The following is a 17,992-nucleotide window of genomic DNA, read 5'->3' as shown; positions in this document are numbered from 1 at the left end:
CAGTTTGCAACTCCAAGAAAAACCTTTGCAGCTAAAATAACACGTTTCAAAGCTCCGCTCGCCGTCGGAGACCAAGTCCGCTGTGTTTTTGTGAATATTCACCCGCTCACTTTGTTGGTGTGAAAAAGGAAAATATTGGACTGACGTAAAGTATGCCAGGAATGTGCTGCTTTGCATGTTCATACTGTAAATACCGTACATACAGTTAGAATAAGATTATTAACACTGAGGAGGAAGCTATTACAAATATATGGTATGTAGAATCAAAACCTATAAGGTTTGTATTTCTGTGACTTCTTAAGTAGAACGTTTTTTTTAATTGATTAAAACACTATTCAAGTGTAATAACATATGCATAAATGTAGTATCTTTAGAGGGGTTTGCACTCATTGTTACTAAGCAACCAAATCCTGGATGCTGAGATTATGAGGTTGTGACAGTGTAAGGACCACTTCACCCAGAGAACACACAGTTTTTTACTTATTTCAGAGATAATGTGTCCATCATCAGACAGTGGATCTGAGACACACGAGAACAGAGGAAGCTGGGATTGAAAGAAAATAATCAATAAAATTGACATCAAAGTCAATTCCTTCAAAGAAAACAAAAGCCCTGCACTGCTCGTTACTGTGTTTCTGTCAAGTTTTATGAGAATATGGGATTCAAACAAACACAGAAGCATAAAGTTTATTCTTCTTTTGAGAATAAACTCAAAAAAAAAAATAGGTAAAAAAAAAAGAAAGAAAATAACAACAAATGGATTTGTGGGTGTGGAAAAGACAAAATACCTGTCGTGTCTGTCCTCACATGGTGACACTAAGACAACTGGCTTGTTATTGCCATAGTAGTTGCAATGAAAATAAAATAAATGAACATAAATCATCTTGGTTCCCCCAGAATTACATTTTTCATGGGTCTTTATTTAAAAGAACAAACCACAGATGAATGTAAACCCTGCGTATCCTTCCATATTATCACACACAAACATAATCCTCAAAATCCCTCTTTTCTTTCTCTGTGTGTATCTTTCCCGTTCAGCTGTGACGTCTTCTTCCTCAGGCCTTCGCTCAGTGACACTCAGCTCCCCACAGGTGGTGCTGTTTCCCCACGACGTCTGTTCTTGTTTTCCATCGATGCCAAAACTTAAAACACATCCAGATTTCCTAGTTAAGTTGCACCACATAATACATGCACAATAATTTGAGGTTTTCATAAACTGGCAAAAGGAAAAGCAAACATTTTGTTTTCCCCCCAAAAACCCAAACATCTGGAGTTTGTTAAAACAGCACAAACGTTCTGCACCTTTAAACTTCACTCTTTGTCTCTGCGGGCACATGGCAGCCTGTGTCTCGCACAGGGACGGGGACGGGGGGGGGGCAGATGGACGATGTTGTTCTGGGTGGGATGAAAGAGGCGTGAAGGAGGCACAGTCAGCCAACTGCTCAGGGTCATGTAAGGGTTGTGCTCCCCACTCGACTCACTCACGACACCTACAACTGCATTTTAACACCCACTCTCCTTCTAATCCCACACACACTCACACACATGCACGGTCCCCAACACAAACATTATTAACAAAACAAACACATCTGATTGACAAGACACGTCGGGTGTCGCTGAGAAAATGGAGTTTTTCTCAGTGTCGTGTGTTTAGCAGGACGAAGGCCTCGCGTGTCACTCACACTCTGCAGCGCTGTGTCGTCCTGTCTTACTTATTACACGGATACAAACAACGGTTTCTTGGCACCGCACACGTCGGTGCAAAAGGAGAATAATCAATAGCAGTCGAAGGAGGAAATAATCAATGTTTGTTTCTGTTTTTCTGGAATTCTACGTTTTCAGTCCGTCCAACGAAACTCAACAAAGTATCTCTGAAATCCATCCGTCCATTATTGACTAAACATCTGGATGTCCTGTGAGGAGGTCATGACCTGAACCAACAAGGCATGAGGCAGACTTGTCTCAGGCTGCAGTAATTAATCAATGAATAAACTACGACCAAGTGAATTTCCAGATGAATAAAATGAATAAGTTTTATCTTTTCATCTTCTTAAATGTGAATATTTAGCATTTAAATCTGCGCACAAGACATTTGAGGACGTAATCATTTGTGATTTAGCTGTTTCTCGTCTACAGACCAGTTTATACTCGTGTTATTCACGTGTTAGTGGAGTCTGACACTCAGTCTGCGTCCAAGTCATCGATAGAGTTCAAAAATCAGACTCCACTTAGAATTTAAAGTCAACATTGAACAGAAATGTCAAATCAAAGGCTTTATTTACACCTTTACACCAAACGACATAGATAATGTGACGATATCAATGTCGCAGTTTTGCAGGAGTGTAACTGTGCTAATAAAGCAATAATATTTGAATGAATATGGGCTCTTGCAAAAAGAAAAAAATCTACTAAAAATGGGTCATTTTCAACTCTCAAAATGCTCGTGTTTAAGGGAAAGTTCAAATCCTCGAGCCCTTTAGTCAAAGTCCAGTTATGATTCTTGAAAATCTGGAGTTGAGTTCTATACTTCAGTTCAATAAAACGCTCTCTCAGTCCAAAAACTTCAGCACCATCACATTCACTCACTGTGACCATGTCTCTCACACACACACACACATGCACACAGTGCAGTTTTATCTGCCTGCCTGAAACCTGCGCTGCAGCTCTGTGGACGCGCAGAGAAAGTCTCACATGTGTCGCTGAACAAACGCCCTCTCACACTGACAGAGGCGGAGCGACACATCAATCTTTCACTAATTCCTTCAAGTGTGAAAGGGTCCTTGTGGTGAAGATGGCCCTGTGGCCAGAGGGACTGAATAAGGGGTGGATAAGAGGAGGAGATGGGCCTCCCCACCACAGAGACCCTTCTCCTTCTGGGTCCCCCTCCACCTCAACCCTGGGGCTGACACCCGCGGACGAGCGACCAGATGGCAGCAGCATTAGCCCAACAAAGGCTATCTAATTAGGGGTACAATGGAGAGGAAGGGAGGGGGGTCTCCTGATAGACGGCACTCAAGAAGGAGGACAGCCAGGCCGGCCGCCTGAGACCAAAGCAAGTCAATAGCTGTACCTACAGCTCCCATCCCTACACACATGCACAGACCCTTAACACACGCACCCCCCCCTACCCCCCCCACCCCCGGCAGTAATATAGGGGGCTATGACTTTATTACCCCTCATTAACACAAATTAGACCACTTGAGCCTCCCTGAATGGCGATGACAAATTGAATTAAGTGTTTGGAAACAAGTCAATCCCCACCCCTGGCCAGGCTGCAACCATATTGCATTAACATTCAGTGAAAGGTGTGTGTGTGTGTGTGTGTGTGTGTGTGTGTGTGTGCATATGTGTGTGTGTGTGTGTAAGGGAGAAAGAGAGAGTGGGGCTATAAACAGTGCTATTATTCAGTGGTAGGTGGAGTTTTGAGAGGCTGTGAATGGTTAAATTCCTTTGGAAATGATGCGGATCCTCGTGGCCGTGGCGAGTTAAGTAAAGCGAGTTAAGGGCAAGTTAAGGGTGAGTAAAGCAGAAGGGAACAGATGGTTTAGTCTGAGGAGTCAGCCCTTAAAGAGCACACACATCCACATTTATTCATAAGTCCACATAATATTTAGAGATTGAGCCATTCAATTCTAAAGGAAATTCCTATTTCCCCCCTGCAAGTATCAGATTTATCCCTTTTTAAATATAATTATGGGGAGAAATTATTCATTTTTTTATTTAAATTTAAGCAATAAATGCATTAGCACAAACATTGTCAGCCCCATATGTGAGAAAGTATGTGAATGATAATATTTATGTGATTACTGAAATATCTGAATGAAAGTTATATATAAATACATTTATACACAATGATAAAGGTTTGAGTTGATAATGTGTATATGATAGGTGTTTTTATTTTATTACACATATTTAAAAAGTAGTTACACTCGTAAAAAAAATTAGTACAATTTGTTTTTGTATTTGTGGATGTGTGATATAATGTGAGCATGGTATAAATATCTGGTTAGCACGGCTCTGGTTTGTTTTTATTCATTAGTGCTGATGATGATGATGATGATGATGATGATGCAACCTCGTCTCAAAGAAATGATGTCGCCACATAAATAAATGACATTCTCGAATTACTCCACGTTTCATAAGAAACACATTTTCTCCCAGATTATGTTTTATGTTTCGAACAAAAACATAACAAAATAACTCACTCCAAATGAAACTATGATTGTTGTTGTGTGGTGTGATAACAGTGTGTGATTCCACGTCCCACTGTGATGTTTCGCTCCTCTGTCACCATCACCACCACCTTTACTCACCATTGTCTTGTCATCATCACTTTGCCTCACAGCTGATGGCTGTGCAACGCTGACACCTGGTGGCACTTGCTGACATTACAGATTACAGTGGATCAATCAAAGGAAACAAAGAGACAAAGTTGTTTTTGACCCTATAAAGAAGATCCTCACTGTTTGGTGGTCAAATGTGTTACTAACACTAAAACTACTAAACTCCACAGGTCGATCATCAACTTCACCTCACACGTCAACAACTGAGCTCTAAAATATTGTTTTTTAATCTCAAACTTGGCCTTTTTTCCATCACAGCGAATGCACTGCACTCTGTAGCCGGACGTTGAAAGTTCCCAATGTCATTGGTCAGTCTTAAAGTTGTCTCGGTGCTTTATCTACAGGTCAAAGGTCAGAGTGATGTTTATCAAAGATTTTATGACCCTCAACTAACCTCAAGAGTAGGTCAGAGACGTGTTTTTCCAAAGGGATGCTATATAAGCACGCACACACACACACACACACACACACACATTCTTGTACAGCATCCTTAGTGAGGACACCAGTACCACTTAATGCCAAACTCTAACCCTTAACTTATCCCTTAACCTAACCCTAACGTAAACATATCTATAGCTCTTTTAAGGTGTGACAGAAAATGAGGACCAGCCAAAAATGTCCTCACTTTCACAAAATACCCTCACTTCCTGTGGTTTATATGTTTTTGGTCCTCACAGTGATACAGTACAGACACACACAGACACACACAGACACACACACACACACACACACACACACAGAATTTGGCAGAGAAACAAAGGAAAGTCTGATTTCCTTCCTCATGTATAATTCAGACAGCTGTTATATTTCAAACAATCTCTGGTGGAGGAGTTTTATGTCAGAGTACAACTGGACGTTACTCACTTCAAACTTGTTTACCACAGCAGTGTTACTCAAACATGTTCATGCTGTAAGTTACCGGCTCAGGTGCACGATAAACCCAATCAGGATCATTATTAGATGATATTATTTTTTGTTTCACAGCAAAATGTATGTATATACTGTTATGTATATTTTATATATATACATAAATAAATATATATGTATATATATATATATATATATATATATTTATTTATATATACATAAATAAATAAAAATATATATATATATATTTATATATATACACAGTGTTTAACAAATGTATTAGACCACCACCATGTAAGGTTTATGCCACAGCTGCCTTAAAATAACAGTATTGGTATTTAATTTAATTTTCAAACTTATACTGTCATACAAAAAAACTGGAAAAATATTTGACTAAGATGTCAAATAATAGTTATTTATTTGCATTCCTGAACAGAAAATAAATATACATATATATAGTTTTGTTGGTTAAATGTCATGCTTGAATAATTTCTGACTTCTCAGAGAAGAGGCCCAGTGAGCCGGCTCAAATGTGTGCATAAAAAAAGTGAATTTAGTTTATTTGCCAAATAACAATGTACAACAAACAAAATGTATCGTTTTTGAAAGATTTCTCAAATATTCACAGTCGTTGGTCTAAAACAAACACTAGATGGTGCTAGAGCTTAAATATACGTACATTGATTCAACATCATTTATTACACACATAGTCTCTTTCAGTGCAGTGCAGGCAGAACACATAAAGTGGTATTTTCTATTGACTTGTGTGTGATGTGATGTGATGTTGTTTTATGCTTGTAAGCTAATATATAAGAGTCAGTGTGTTCATGAATGCATCATTGACTAAATGCTTGTCATCATGACACAATGGCTGTGAGGATGTAATGTTATAATACAAACCAGCAGAATATTGAATATATTAGATAATTAGATGCTTTAGACTTTAATCACAGCATGTAGAATGAAATGTTACTCATTATATTGTAAGATAGGAAAGATTTTGCCTTGAAAAAATAAACAAAAGGTAAAATGTGGGATTGTTTGATTTGATTATTAGTTCAATCTAAAATAAATTCTGTTGCATGAAATTGCTGAGCGCCCACAAGCAGTACCACTTCCAACCTCAAGGTGGCACCAGTGCACCTTCTTCCTCTTTCCTCCAGTCCGACCTGCAGAAGTCTTGTTTGGCCACAGAGTGGACCAGGATCCACCTGGAAGTGGTTCAAAAGCACAGTTGTGCAGGAAGCTTCTGCAATTTCCTCCCGTTTGCGTCACAAACGCTTGACTGTGCCTCTCTCACCCAAACCACAACCACATGGGACTGTGGTACAGAGCTGGAATTTTCCCACTAAGAAAAAACAACCCAACATAAACTGTGTTAGAGCTGCACAGACCAAAAATGGATCACATGGGCTGAGCCGTCGCTGTGATCCCTGAGATGAATGAGCCTCTTCTTAGCAGCACCTGTCATGTGTTTACAGGAAAACATCGAGTACAGGGTCTCAATCTCTTCTTCCTACTCACTCTCTAAACTACAGTAGAGGTAGAAGATGAGAACTCTAGTAAATAATCTAGTAAACTATTATTTAAGATGACAATGTCCATCGCTAAACACATCCATGACCTTTTGTCATCGACATAAACAAGACGTTAAGTAAATAAAAGTAAAGTTGACAAAAACAATGACGGAATCTACTGAATGATGTCAACGAAACATTTGTCAACAAATAAAAATGACAAAAATGTTGGAGCAGGGGACAAACCAGTCAGGAGTGAAGTCCAAGTGTAATGTTTCACCTAAATATGATTATATTAAGTTAACTAAAATATGACTAAAACCAAATGGTATTTTAGTCATAACTCAAACTAATTCAAAACGTGCCATCAGAATGAACCCTGACCTTCAAAACACTTCCAGCCTGAACTCATGTGTATTTTCTTTTCCAAACCTAAGAAACTAAAACACCTTCATAAAGATTACTAAGACCTTTAATGTCTTTCCAGCAAATCTCCTTAAATCCCAAACATCGCGTGAATCATTGTTGTATCATCCTCATCATTCCGAACACAGTCATAACACAGTGGCAGAGCTGACAGTGATGCATGGCTCAGGCTCCAGCGGGGACAGCAGTTAACAGAGAATTAAAGCAGCCGTTACAGCAGGATGCAGTTCACTTTACAGTTTGATCGAAACACACACACACACACACACACACTGGACTGGCTGCTGCTGCTGCTGTTGCTTTCACCTACAGAGAAATAAATCTTTTAGCTTTCCCTGAAACTTATACGCTCGTGTTGTGTTTTTCAGTTCTCCGGTAAGTGGAAAAGATCGCCCCCTGGCAGTTTTAATCCACTGCATAATTAAATAAGAAGAGAAGATAGAAAACAGATCAATTTACCACTTGGACGGTGAGCAACACAATCACAAAAAGAATAGGAGAAAAAAAACCCAGGGGCCTTTTTTAATGATTTTGATGACGACTGGAATGAAGACGATGTGAATGAAGATAAACTGTCACTGCAAACACGAGTTAAACACTCGTTTTATGATGGCAGTAATATTGTGATGGGTTGAAGAGTGTTGATTGTTGTTTTCAGTCACTCACAGTCTATATCGCGCTCAGAGAAGCTGATGAAGTGACTGATCCTCTCAGATGAAGACATTTCAACTGTCCATTGTAGCAAAAGTAATTGATAGTGTTCAAAAAAACCCACAGCTGCATTCCATTTAGATGAGCTGCTCTCTGGGTCCTTCAGGCATCAGTCTTGAAGTTGAGCTGTAAACACAATATGGAACATTTCTACATTAAAATACCCCCCAAAAAACAATAAGACACACGTTATAAAGTTTGATTAGTCAATTGAAGCTTTTTCTGATAGTTAAGCTGAGTAGAAATGTCTGGTGTTGATTTATTTTCCCTCTCAATGACAATATTTCCACTGCTCTGTCCAGACGTGGATGATGGAGCAGAAGCATTGAACTCACACTGAACTCCCCTCGTACTCAGTAAGGTCTGTTTACATGACAGAAGTAACCCAGCCTAAAACAAAGCGTCTGTGCCACTTTCTCAAATATATTCTCCACATTCTGCCTCTGATAAGTGTCAACAAATCACAAATAGGCCGTAATATGAGGGCTGAAGATTGGCATCATCTTTAATGCATTCTATGGAATGACTTTCATGCTTGGCTGCGGTCCAATTTTATCCCCAGGAGTTGCTAGGCGACAGGACTATCCTCACTGCCGTAGTGCATTTTGGGAAATGATGGGCCCAATCTGTAACATATTTCCTGCGTTCTGTGGGGTCAGTGAACGCGTGTAAACGGACTAGTTTAGTGTTTTAATGAGACATTTGTGTATTTTTTAACTGAAATCACTGAAAGGAAACAACAATAATAAACAACAATTCAACGGGGGTCGATTTCACGTATCACCCGTGATGTACTGCGTTCATTAATAAACAATAAAGGTCATGTGACTGCAAAGATTAGTTGTTGCTGCTGAGCATTATTTTAGTCTTTATCACCTGCCAGAGGGGATCCAGCACCTGACTAATAACTCTGGCCTATAATTAAATCATCTGCTCTCCTTCATCTTTACTTTCTATTATTAAAACTCTATGTGTGTAATGGATGGATGAACTCTTTTTATATATGTATATATATATATATATATATATATATGTATATATAATCACATCATAGTAAAGTCATATAGGTTTATGTAAAGTTGTATCTGTATTGACAACTGAGCAGCGTTAAAGGAGGTTTTTTCTCTCTGTTATTTGACATTAAAGATCTCAACTGTTTGATTCTGCCCTACACGACAACTGTATCTAAATATAATGATTTTTAAATAATTACTGCTACAACAACAATAACTGGTTAGTTATTGTTGGAAATAATGGGCTCAATTATTAATGGGGAAAAAACTATAAATGTGCAAGTTGGACCTAATAATGTGCTTTTTCTGGTTTCCATGGTCACATAGTTAAATGAGAAACTACAGCATCTAAGAAAACATGCTGTATGTGATTCATGGGAGACAATAAATGGTAAGTAGTGATTTTTTTCAGTTCAGAAGACATTAAATTTGGCTCTAAAATAAATGATATTTGAACACAGCACTGGGCTGACCCTGTTATGCCCCTGATGCACAGCCAAGCCACAGCTCAGTGCTAACACCCACCAGAGGGTAACAATCAACAGATAATGTTCTCCTGTGAAATGATGTGTTCTGTTTTGTTCTGTTTTGTTTATTGTGTATTGGTGCAGTAAGGAAACAAAGTAGCATCTCTGGTGTGCTTATCATCTGCTGATGGAGGGATGTAGCCAACACTGGAACAAGCCAAACAGCAACTGCTAGAATGACACGCTTAAAAGGAGTGACCGTGCAGGAAATGAGCAATAACAAAGAGCTTCTTTTGAAGGGGATGGTATTAGTAAAGATAATACATAATTGAATATTTCCTGTTCGGCTGGAGTCATGTGCTGTTGTGCACCAACGGTGAACCATGACGTCAGGAGAAAATGTAATCACTGATTTTAGAAACCATTTAGAAATAGACACAGATATAAAAAGATGCCAAAAAGAGAAGAAATAGATGCCAGAATTCAGGCTGTTTGAAGTGCAGGAAACACACTCAAATATTCCGAATATTCTGCTAAATAAATGTGAACTCCACTTAATGTTGCTTTAGCTCCACAGATCCTCCCCAGGATACGCACGAGTGACTGGGAGGATTATTTCAGCCGACAGTACATCTGCACCACTGAGGAATAAGCTGATCATGCTGTGAAAGAAACTTAATAACCTGTCCGCCTCACTTAAACACCAACGGGTTTGGGTTTCAAATAAATCCTTTGTGAAATTTCAATTACGGCCTCAAAGCTGTGATCCGCCCTCAGAGGGGCAGAGCGGTTAATCGCAGAGCGCCACCAGCGGTCGTCACATCCATGTCGACAGAGTTCAATAACACCATTTTCATCATTATGATTCCTTTCTACGCCACTGGCTTTAAATAACACTGAAGTGTCACCAAACAGGTAGTCATGTTTTTGTAATACCATTTATCACCACATGGGGCGGTAATGTGTTGAAAAATAAACAAGAGTCCAAAACCATTTTTTTTGGGGGGTGGGGGTGGGGGTCCAATTTAAAAATCATACTTGCACCAAATAGCTGTCTAATGTGAGGTCTAAGAATGGTGTCCTCTTTACCTCGCTCTGTGGAATGACTTTCACGCTCAGCTGCTGCCCAATTTTATCTCCAGGAGTTGCTAGGCAACAGGAGCATCCTTGTTACAAATGTATTCTGGGAAATGGCGGAACCATAAATGAACCCTGCAGATCTGTAGCTTATTATCAGCCACATACTCTGGTGTGACGTGGTTCAATGGAAGTGGAGGACGCTGGGTAAATGGCCAATTAGAGCAGGACGTACAGCAGAGTCAGTATGTGCCTTGACTTGCTTGGAGAATCAAAGAATAAATCATTATAATCTGTATTTGTTTGATTTCTATTGCAGTTAAAGGTAATGGTCTATATGGGTTAATATGTATATGGTCTAAGGAGATTTTTTTTAACCCTATTTATTTATTTTTCTTTGTTTATTTGTTTCTTTCTTGGAGCCAATCCCAGCTGGCATTGGGCAAAAGGCCGACCACACACTCACACCTAAGGTCAATTGAGTGTCCAATTAACCAAATCCCCCAATTTGTTGGTTCTTGGACTGTGGCAGAAAACTCAAATACCCAGAGAGAACCCAGAACCTGCAAACTCCGCCCTGGGTCTGAACCAGTTACCTGCTTGCTGTGAGGCAACTGCACCACTGTATGACCCTATTAGAGAAGTATTGATTCAAAAACAACCTTACACCACAGCACTGGGTCATGCAGCGAGGAAGCTTTATGGCATCATGTGGAATCTGGTAGAAGCAACACATGAATTATCCAGAGCGCTATCATATTATATCCTCTATATTACTATATACTTTAGTGGAGGTCAAAGGAGAAGAGAGATGCTATCGGAATGACCTGTTGTACTGGGATTACTGCAACATCTCAGAGGGGCTGAGCGAGATGCAATCCCTTAAATTCAGCACCTGAGGTCAACATCGGGGTGAAGGAACCTCACGGTTAAAAAGTCATCTTGTTATTTACTGCAGTGACGGCCGCTCTCTACAGGGAACCCCTGCAATTACAGCACCAGTGGGGCTCGGCTATTGTAACTTTCAAAGGAAGAAATGATTGTTTGACAGTATGAGCAGCATAGTGCGGGTTAGCACTGGTGCCTCACAGCGAGAAGGTTCAGTTTGAATCCTGGTTTGATCTTAACATGTTCTCCTCGAGTTTTTCATGGGTTTTCTCAGAGATCCTTTTGTTCAAAGACATGTGGATTAAGGTTTTGGTTGATTGGAAACTAATTTGTCAGTATCTGATAAACTTGGCAACCTGTCCAGGGAGACAGGCTCCACCCACGACCATAAGAAGTATAGATAAGAGGCTACATCCCGATGGAAACGACACAAAAATGATGAATGTTTTAAAAGAGTTCCCCGTAAAGACGACATCCTTTCAGGAAATATATCCGTCCAAATGGAACCGCCTGAAACGATCTACCTTTGACTTTCTGTCATATAAATACTTAATGAGAATGCACAATTCTGCTTTACTGGACAGAAGTGACTCTCTTTTTCAATTCCAATTTTGAAATCCGATTTTCAAACACATATGGATGTGTATCTGACATGTGGCCATGTCTCTGTGAATGAGAACCCGTCATATCAGAATCCATGAGGCTCGAGTGCCGAGCCTTTACTGTACGTGATCGACCTGAAGCGTGGCAGCGAGTGTGAGGAGAGAATGTGGTCATCTGCAGCTAAATCTCACCTACAAATCTGTTGTGATGGCTTCCATTACTGAGTTCCCTCCATGATTTGATCTTTCCTATCTCACATGATCTCACAAATGTGGTGTTTTCTGTTGATGTTGACGATTCAGTGTCCAACATCAGAGGTCACAACAATAAGGGAGACAACTCGTGGATGATCTTTCTATTAAACACAATTCAACCAAATTTAATAATCACATTGAAACCTTCCAAGTATGAGGTGGAGCACAATGCAAAGAAAACATGAGACTCAAATCAACATAATCGAGACTATAGATTCATGTGTGGGTATGATGTATTCAGCAGGCTTCACTGGGCTCAGGTGCACTGAGTTACAGCAATCAATACCTGCAAGAAAACGCAGCAGATTAGACACATCCACAGAATGACAACACAGGAAAGCTGTGTCACACCACTCCCATGTGTCATCACACACACACACACACACAGTACATTCAACCGCTTTTTAATGATGAAAATAATCACACACATGGGAATTATATTGCTGATTATGTCACACAACCTGGAGTGTGACTGCAGTCAGCACAGTGAGCTCATCAAACTGAGTTATCAAAGGAAATAAGGACCAAACTCTGCCACCGTGAGTGAGCACAGATGCAAACAATTCTTTATAATTACACTCACCAGCTACTTCATTAGGTTCACCTGTTTGGCATCGAGCTAACGCCAACCACATGGCAGCAACACAGTGTATAAAAGCACAGAGTGCAAACTGAGCGTCAGAGTCGGGGAAGAAAGATGGTTAAAGTGACTTTGAATGTAGACAGGAGCTGATGATGTACTGGGAATTTCACATACATACATACATATGTAGGGTTTAAAGAGCTGCAGTTATCTGGGCAAAAATGTCTTGTTGACGCAAGAACTGGGAGAATGTCAACAGTAACTTTGTCAAACACTGAAGCAGCAGCACCAGGTGCCACACCTGCCATATTCTCAGGTGTCCTCTGTACCCAATAAAGTGGCTGTTTCACTCTGCACTGTCCAGCTCTTCTTCCCATGTCTAAGTGCACAGAGGAGGAGAATGTGAGTCTATGTGACAGGACTGTGGTGGAGCATCAGCCAATAAAGCCTGACAACCACCAATTTACTGTACACTAACTGTGGCAATTTAACCACAAAGAGCTCCATGTAGTCACCGCGATGAGGAGCAGCGAGAATTAATGAATCCTGTAAAGCACATTAACGGCAAAGACTAACTACTGCTGCAGAGCATTAGCTAAATCTTAATCACCTGCTGGGGGCGGGGATCGAGTAACTAACTACCCAGCGTCAACACCTGACCGATAACTCTGCTCTTTAATTAAAACCACTTCCCTCACTCATCTACTGCTTTTGCATAAGATCTAATTCTCATCTCTGTGGCTTTAAAAACAACAACTCTGCCGTCCGTCGCTCTGCCCTTTGTGAGAGTTGTTGTTGTGCATGTTGCACAAAAACCAGCCGCCACAGCTAAGACACATTATATGATCATGACAGATACATATCTCATAAATGGTGCAACTAACTAGATTATATGGAGCATGTCTGCAGAGTGGCTAATGGAAGCTGAGGCGTAGGGGGAATAAGGCCTGTTAGCTGACTGTGTTGCCTGAAATGTTAGCCCGCCAGGCCTTTTCACCGCTGTTCTCACAGAGATAAATCCCTGTTGCACTTAGTAGTCATCCATTTTTAATGCCACAGCCTCAGCTGGAGCGATGCACCAGGACAGATGGGAGGAGGGGAAACACAGAGGGGGAGGGAGGAAGGCGGGGAGAACAGCCAAGGTGTGGATGACACCAGCCGGATGCTTCAGGCTAATGTATGTACAGTCTTCTCGATGTGTTTTTGTTCTGCTCATGCAGCGTCAGCAGCAATTATGAATGTCTGAGGTTGTTTTTCTGGATGGACGGACTCACAGACAGGAAAGCTATTCATCAACTCATCACGCTTGGACTGTATTTACTGTCTTCTTGCCCTGCTGCAGTACGTTTATAAGCCTGTGCAGCTGCACACGGGACTGCTTCCAAAAACACAAGAAGAAGCAGCAAAGCCTCCTGATTGTTTTGGAGCCCCTGAATAATTCTTGGTGCAGCCATTCCAGAGAAGGCAGCAGGCGGGGGAAAGGCCTGGGAGGGCCAGCTATTCAGTCCACCATAGTGCAAACACGGTCTGTTTGAATGGGTGAGGCAGGAGCCAAGACATTCTCGTGTGGGCAGAGCTCGAACAACTGTGGCACTGTGTTTGTCCTGCAGAGACAAAATCTCTCAGATACAAGAGCAGAGTTTGCCCCCGAAGCAAAGGTTAAAGGGAGAGTTTTGCGTTACTGAACGTGGACGTGAAACACAAGCATTTACACAGACTGTGTTTTCAGCAAAGCCACTGCTGTAAAATGTGCTTTTACTTCACTGTGAGATTTCAGGAGTCCATCTGTAAATCACCAAATCCCCCAGCTGCACTGAAACTCGAGATGCTTACACAACGTTTTTGTGATTCACAGTTGAACAAACCGACAGACAAAACACCACATGGCTCCAAGTATTTGATAAGTTTTTATTTCTCTAGTGAATTCATATGTTGTTATTCTGCACAGCAGCATATACAGGAAATTGTGGCAAAATATAAATAACAAAGTTCAACAGTGTTTTCCTTTTTTTTTCTTTTCTCTTATTCATTTAATCCAGAAGAAAAGAACTCTGTTAAAAGTGGCAAATTTCATCGGCCTTTTTCAATATCCACTCTGTCGCACACTCTCAAGAATGTAACATTAAACAACTAAACTTTAAAAAGTATGAGTGTCACCATTATTTACAGACAATCACCTTGTGGTGAGCAATGCTTATAGCTTCTTGGAAATTCACTTCCATCATGTTAAATGCAACAAAATGAAAATACAATTATGTTATACAAAGATCAAAAATACTATCAAAAAACCCCTTATTATAAATGGCAGCACTATATCAATAAACTGCTGTTGACATTTTACATGTAAGTACAAAATCCTGTTGAGGTAGCGCCCTCTGAAGTCACTTGTAATGTTAAAATACTGAATAAACATCACTATATGTACAATACAGCAAATCTCTCTTCTTTCTTCAATGCAATTGTATTCCTTTGGTAAACAAAACTGTCAGACATGTGCAGTCCTGCAAGTGACACTTTCAATCATACATTCACAACATTTTTGCATCTTTTTTTTTGGATAAGAAAGAGCGGGATAATAAGTTTGTTTGTTTGTTTACTGACATTCATTTGTTCTGTTTCACCCCGCACTCGGGGGGGATTTTATATTGTAGAGCAAGACCTGCCCACAGAGTGAATACATCAGGGCAAAAATAAAAGTATTCATAAAAATAAAACAAAAGACCTGACAGAGAAAACAAATCCAGTGTGTCACCCTTTCCATGGGAATGTAAACATAAAAGAATGTAGGCTGTAGCATCTCTCATGTCTGACTGCTTGTAAAGTAAAAGAAAAATCAAATTCCTCCTCATCACACAGGACTGGAAAAGAGGTTTGGCTTTGCAACAACTGATTCTAACGTTCCCCAGAGAATATGAGACCCAAACAGAGGCCACATTGTCTTTTCCTTTTTTTCCCTCCCCTGCCTCATAGATTAGATGTCAACTCTTAAAGCAAGTTGGAAAATATGTTGTGGAGTTTTTCAGGGGCAGCTGGGATCAAAGAGTCCCTCCTCCCCTCCAGTCAGACACACATGACACATTCTTGAGCTTCTTTAATGGCAAAAAACGTAACTTTGGTTTTCTAAGACGAGAAAAAAGAAAAGAAATTGTGGCGAGCTTAGCTCCCCATACAAAAATACTTGGTAGAAATATGACATTCATCCCTCCTTTTTTTGTTTGTTTTTTTGCCCACGTCAGTGTGTTTCCCTACATGACCAAAATACTTCTCTTAAAATGTATTCGCACTCTGATTATAGGTGTATTTATATGCACACGCTCAAATGACTACAAGCTAGAAAGGAAAACAAAAATAAATCCAATGTATAAAGCATAAAATTATTCTATGTGGATAAATGAACTATAAAAATATAAAGAGATCTTAGAGAAATAAAGAGATAAAATCAATATGTTTGTGAAACTGGGATAAAAGGCTAAATTAAAACAGTCATCTGGAATTTTTGTTCAGTGCAATTCAATTTAACTTTATAGTCTTGTCTGTTCAGAATATTTTCATCCTCTTACCCCCCACTGCCCTCCCCCCCTTTAATGGTCGCTGGGATGGCTGGTCCTTTGACAGTGGACAGTATTTTATCGTGTGGGCATTGTCCCCGTTGGCACTGCAGAGGGGACAGGTGTAAGCCCTCAGAATCGGACACACAACCCTGCCGTCCGGAGTCTTGAGGACGTGGGAGCCGTACACCTCCTCCGGCGCTCCGTTATTTCGGCAGAAGACGCAGATCTTCGGCTCCTGCTTGCTCCTGGACGCAGGTTTGCGCATCTTCCTCTCCACGCCGAACAGATCGAACCCGGCGAAGCTCCCACCAAAGCCCACCTCCCGCTCCGGCAGCTGGACACCGAGCTGGTTTTGGAAGGGGCTCAGTATCGCGAAACGCTCCTTCAGGTCCAGGATGGAGGCCGGCGGTGGGCTGCCGGACGGGCAGCAGCAGTCCAGGTGCCCGCTCTCCCCAACGCCGCCCGCGATTACGCACGGACACGCCGGGGAATCGTCCAAGCCCAGGGTCGCTTTCAGGGACTCGGTGATGGAGTTGGGGTTCTGGGGCATGCTGAGCTTGTTGTTCTTCGTCACCAACGTCGTCAGCCCGAGATAGTCGTTCCAGAAATTAAAAGTATAGTCGTAAGGGCTGCGCGCGTTCAAGTAGTTGTGGTTGAGAAAATCCATGGCCACTTGTGGTCGTTTCTGTCGCCGTGAGAAGCCGAAACAACCAGCGTAATCCGTAAAGTCTTTGTAGCCAGTCTTCAAGAATATGGTTCATGTGCAGCGATGTGGTCTCCTGTGTTCCTGTTATGTTTGAGCGTTCTGCAAAACAGGCTTTCTGGTTATAAGGAGCAGGAGGGCGGGGCGCGCTCCCTTCAAAAACCAAGTTTGTGATCAGGTTGAAAGCAGCAGACTCCCTTTCTCTTCAAACACACATTTAGTCCCATTTTCTCGAGGACAACAGTTCTGTCGACATCACTCGTCTTTCTGGCGTTTATAGTTTTCATTAATGTTAAAAAAAAGAAGAAAAAAGTTTGTGATAGTTTTGGCTGCGCTTTGCGCACAAAGCCCTCGCGCTGTAGTTAATGACATCATCAGCGCTGTAGCAGCAGTCAGTGAGATGCTGTTTTTGTCCTTTGTCTCTGCCTCACTGCTCAAACATTACCGTTGTTTTCGTGAATCAGTATCGTTTACGACGGTACGCGAATATCGTCAACAACCACACACCTTAACCCTTTGTGCGCCACGAGCAGATGAGGCCCCTTTGTTCCACGCTGTGTAACATGCAGCAGGCAAATCCCTCACTGTCCTGGGAGAAAGAATCCGTGCCGATGCATCGTATTATGTTCGAATTTAATCAATATGAGATAAATATATGAAACTAAACCTCGCGTTTCAATGTTTCCTCCTACAGCAGAGATTCATGGCTTCATCTGCGGGACACATTAAAGGGTTGTCTTATGATTATTCACAATAAAGTACGTTTCCCCAAAGGTTTACAAAAGAGAGTTATATACATGTATGCACCTGCATGTGTGTGTATTATACCTGCGTTCATTGTCCAAAAGAGTTTTCTGTTTGTAGGCAAAACAATCTGCAGAAATGATGTCATTTACTCTGGAATCAAAGGGATTTTCACGGTCACATGTGTAATATTGTTTCATGTAAGTAAACAAACCCCACAATGACACCTCACTGTGTCTTTATTT

General features: G+C 40.9%; 1 protein-coding gene across 1 annotated transcript; it reads right to left on the bottom strand.

The window, feature by feature from the left end:
• Positions 1-14,643: 14,643 nt before the first annotated feature.
• nanos1 (nanos homolog 1) lies at positions 14,644-17,457 on the bottom strand. Its single transcript, XM_058648925.1, has one exon. The coding sequence runs from the start codon at positions 16,965-16,967 to the stop codon at positions 16,287-16,289; it is 681 nt and encodes a 226-aa protein (XP_058504908.1). The 5' UTR covers positions 16,968-17,457; the 3' UTR covers positions 14,644-16,286.
• Between the last annotated feature and the right edge of the window lie 535 nt (positions 17,458-17,992).

The sequence above is a fragment of the Solea solea genome, chromosome 14 (genome assembly GCF_958295425.1).
Source record: "Solea solea chromosome 14, fSolSol10.1, whole genome shotgun sequence".
In the NCBI taxonomy this organism is placed as follows: Eukaryota; Metazoa; Chordata; class Actinopteri; order Pleuronectiformes; family Soleidae; genus Solea; species Solea solea.
The sequence above is the reverse complement of the archived record's forward strand: the minus strand, read 5'-3'. Positions and strand labels throughout refer to the sequence as shown.

Coding starts and splice junctions, on each gene's coding strand:
- nanos1 (XM_058648925.1), bottom strand. CDS start 16,967: ATGGATTTTCTCAACCACAACTACTTGAACGCGCGCAGCCCTTACGAC.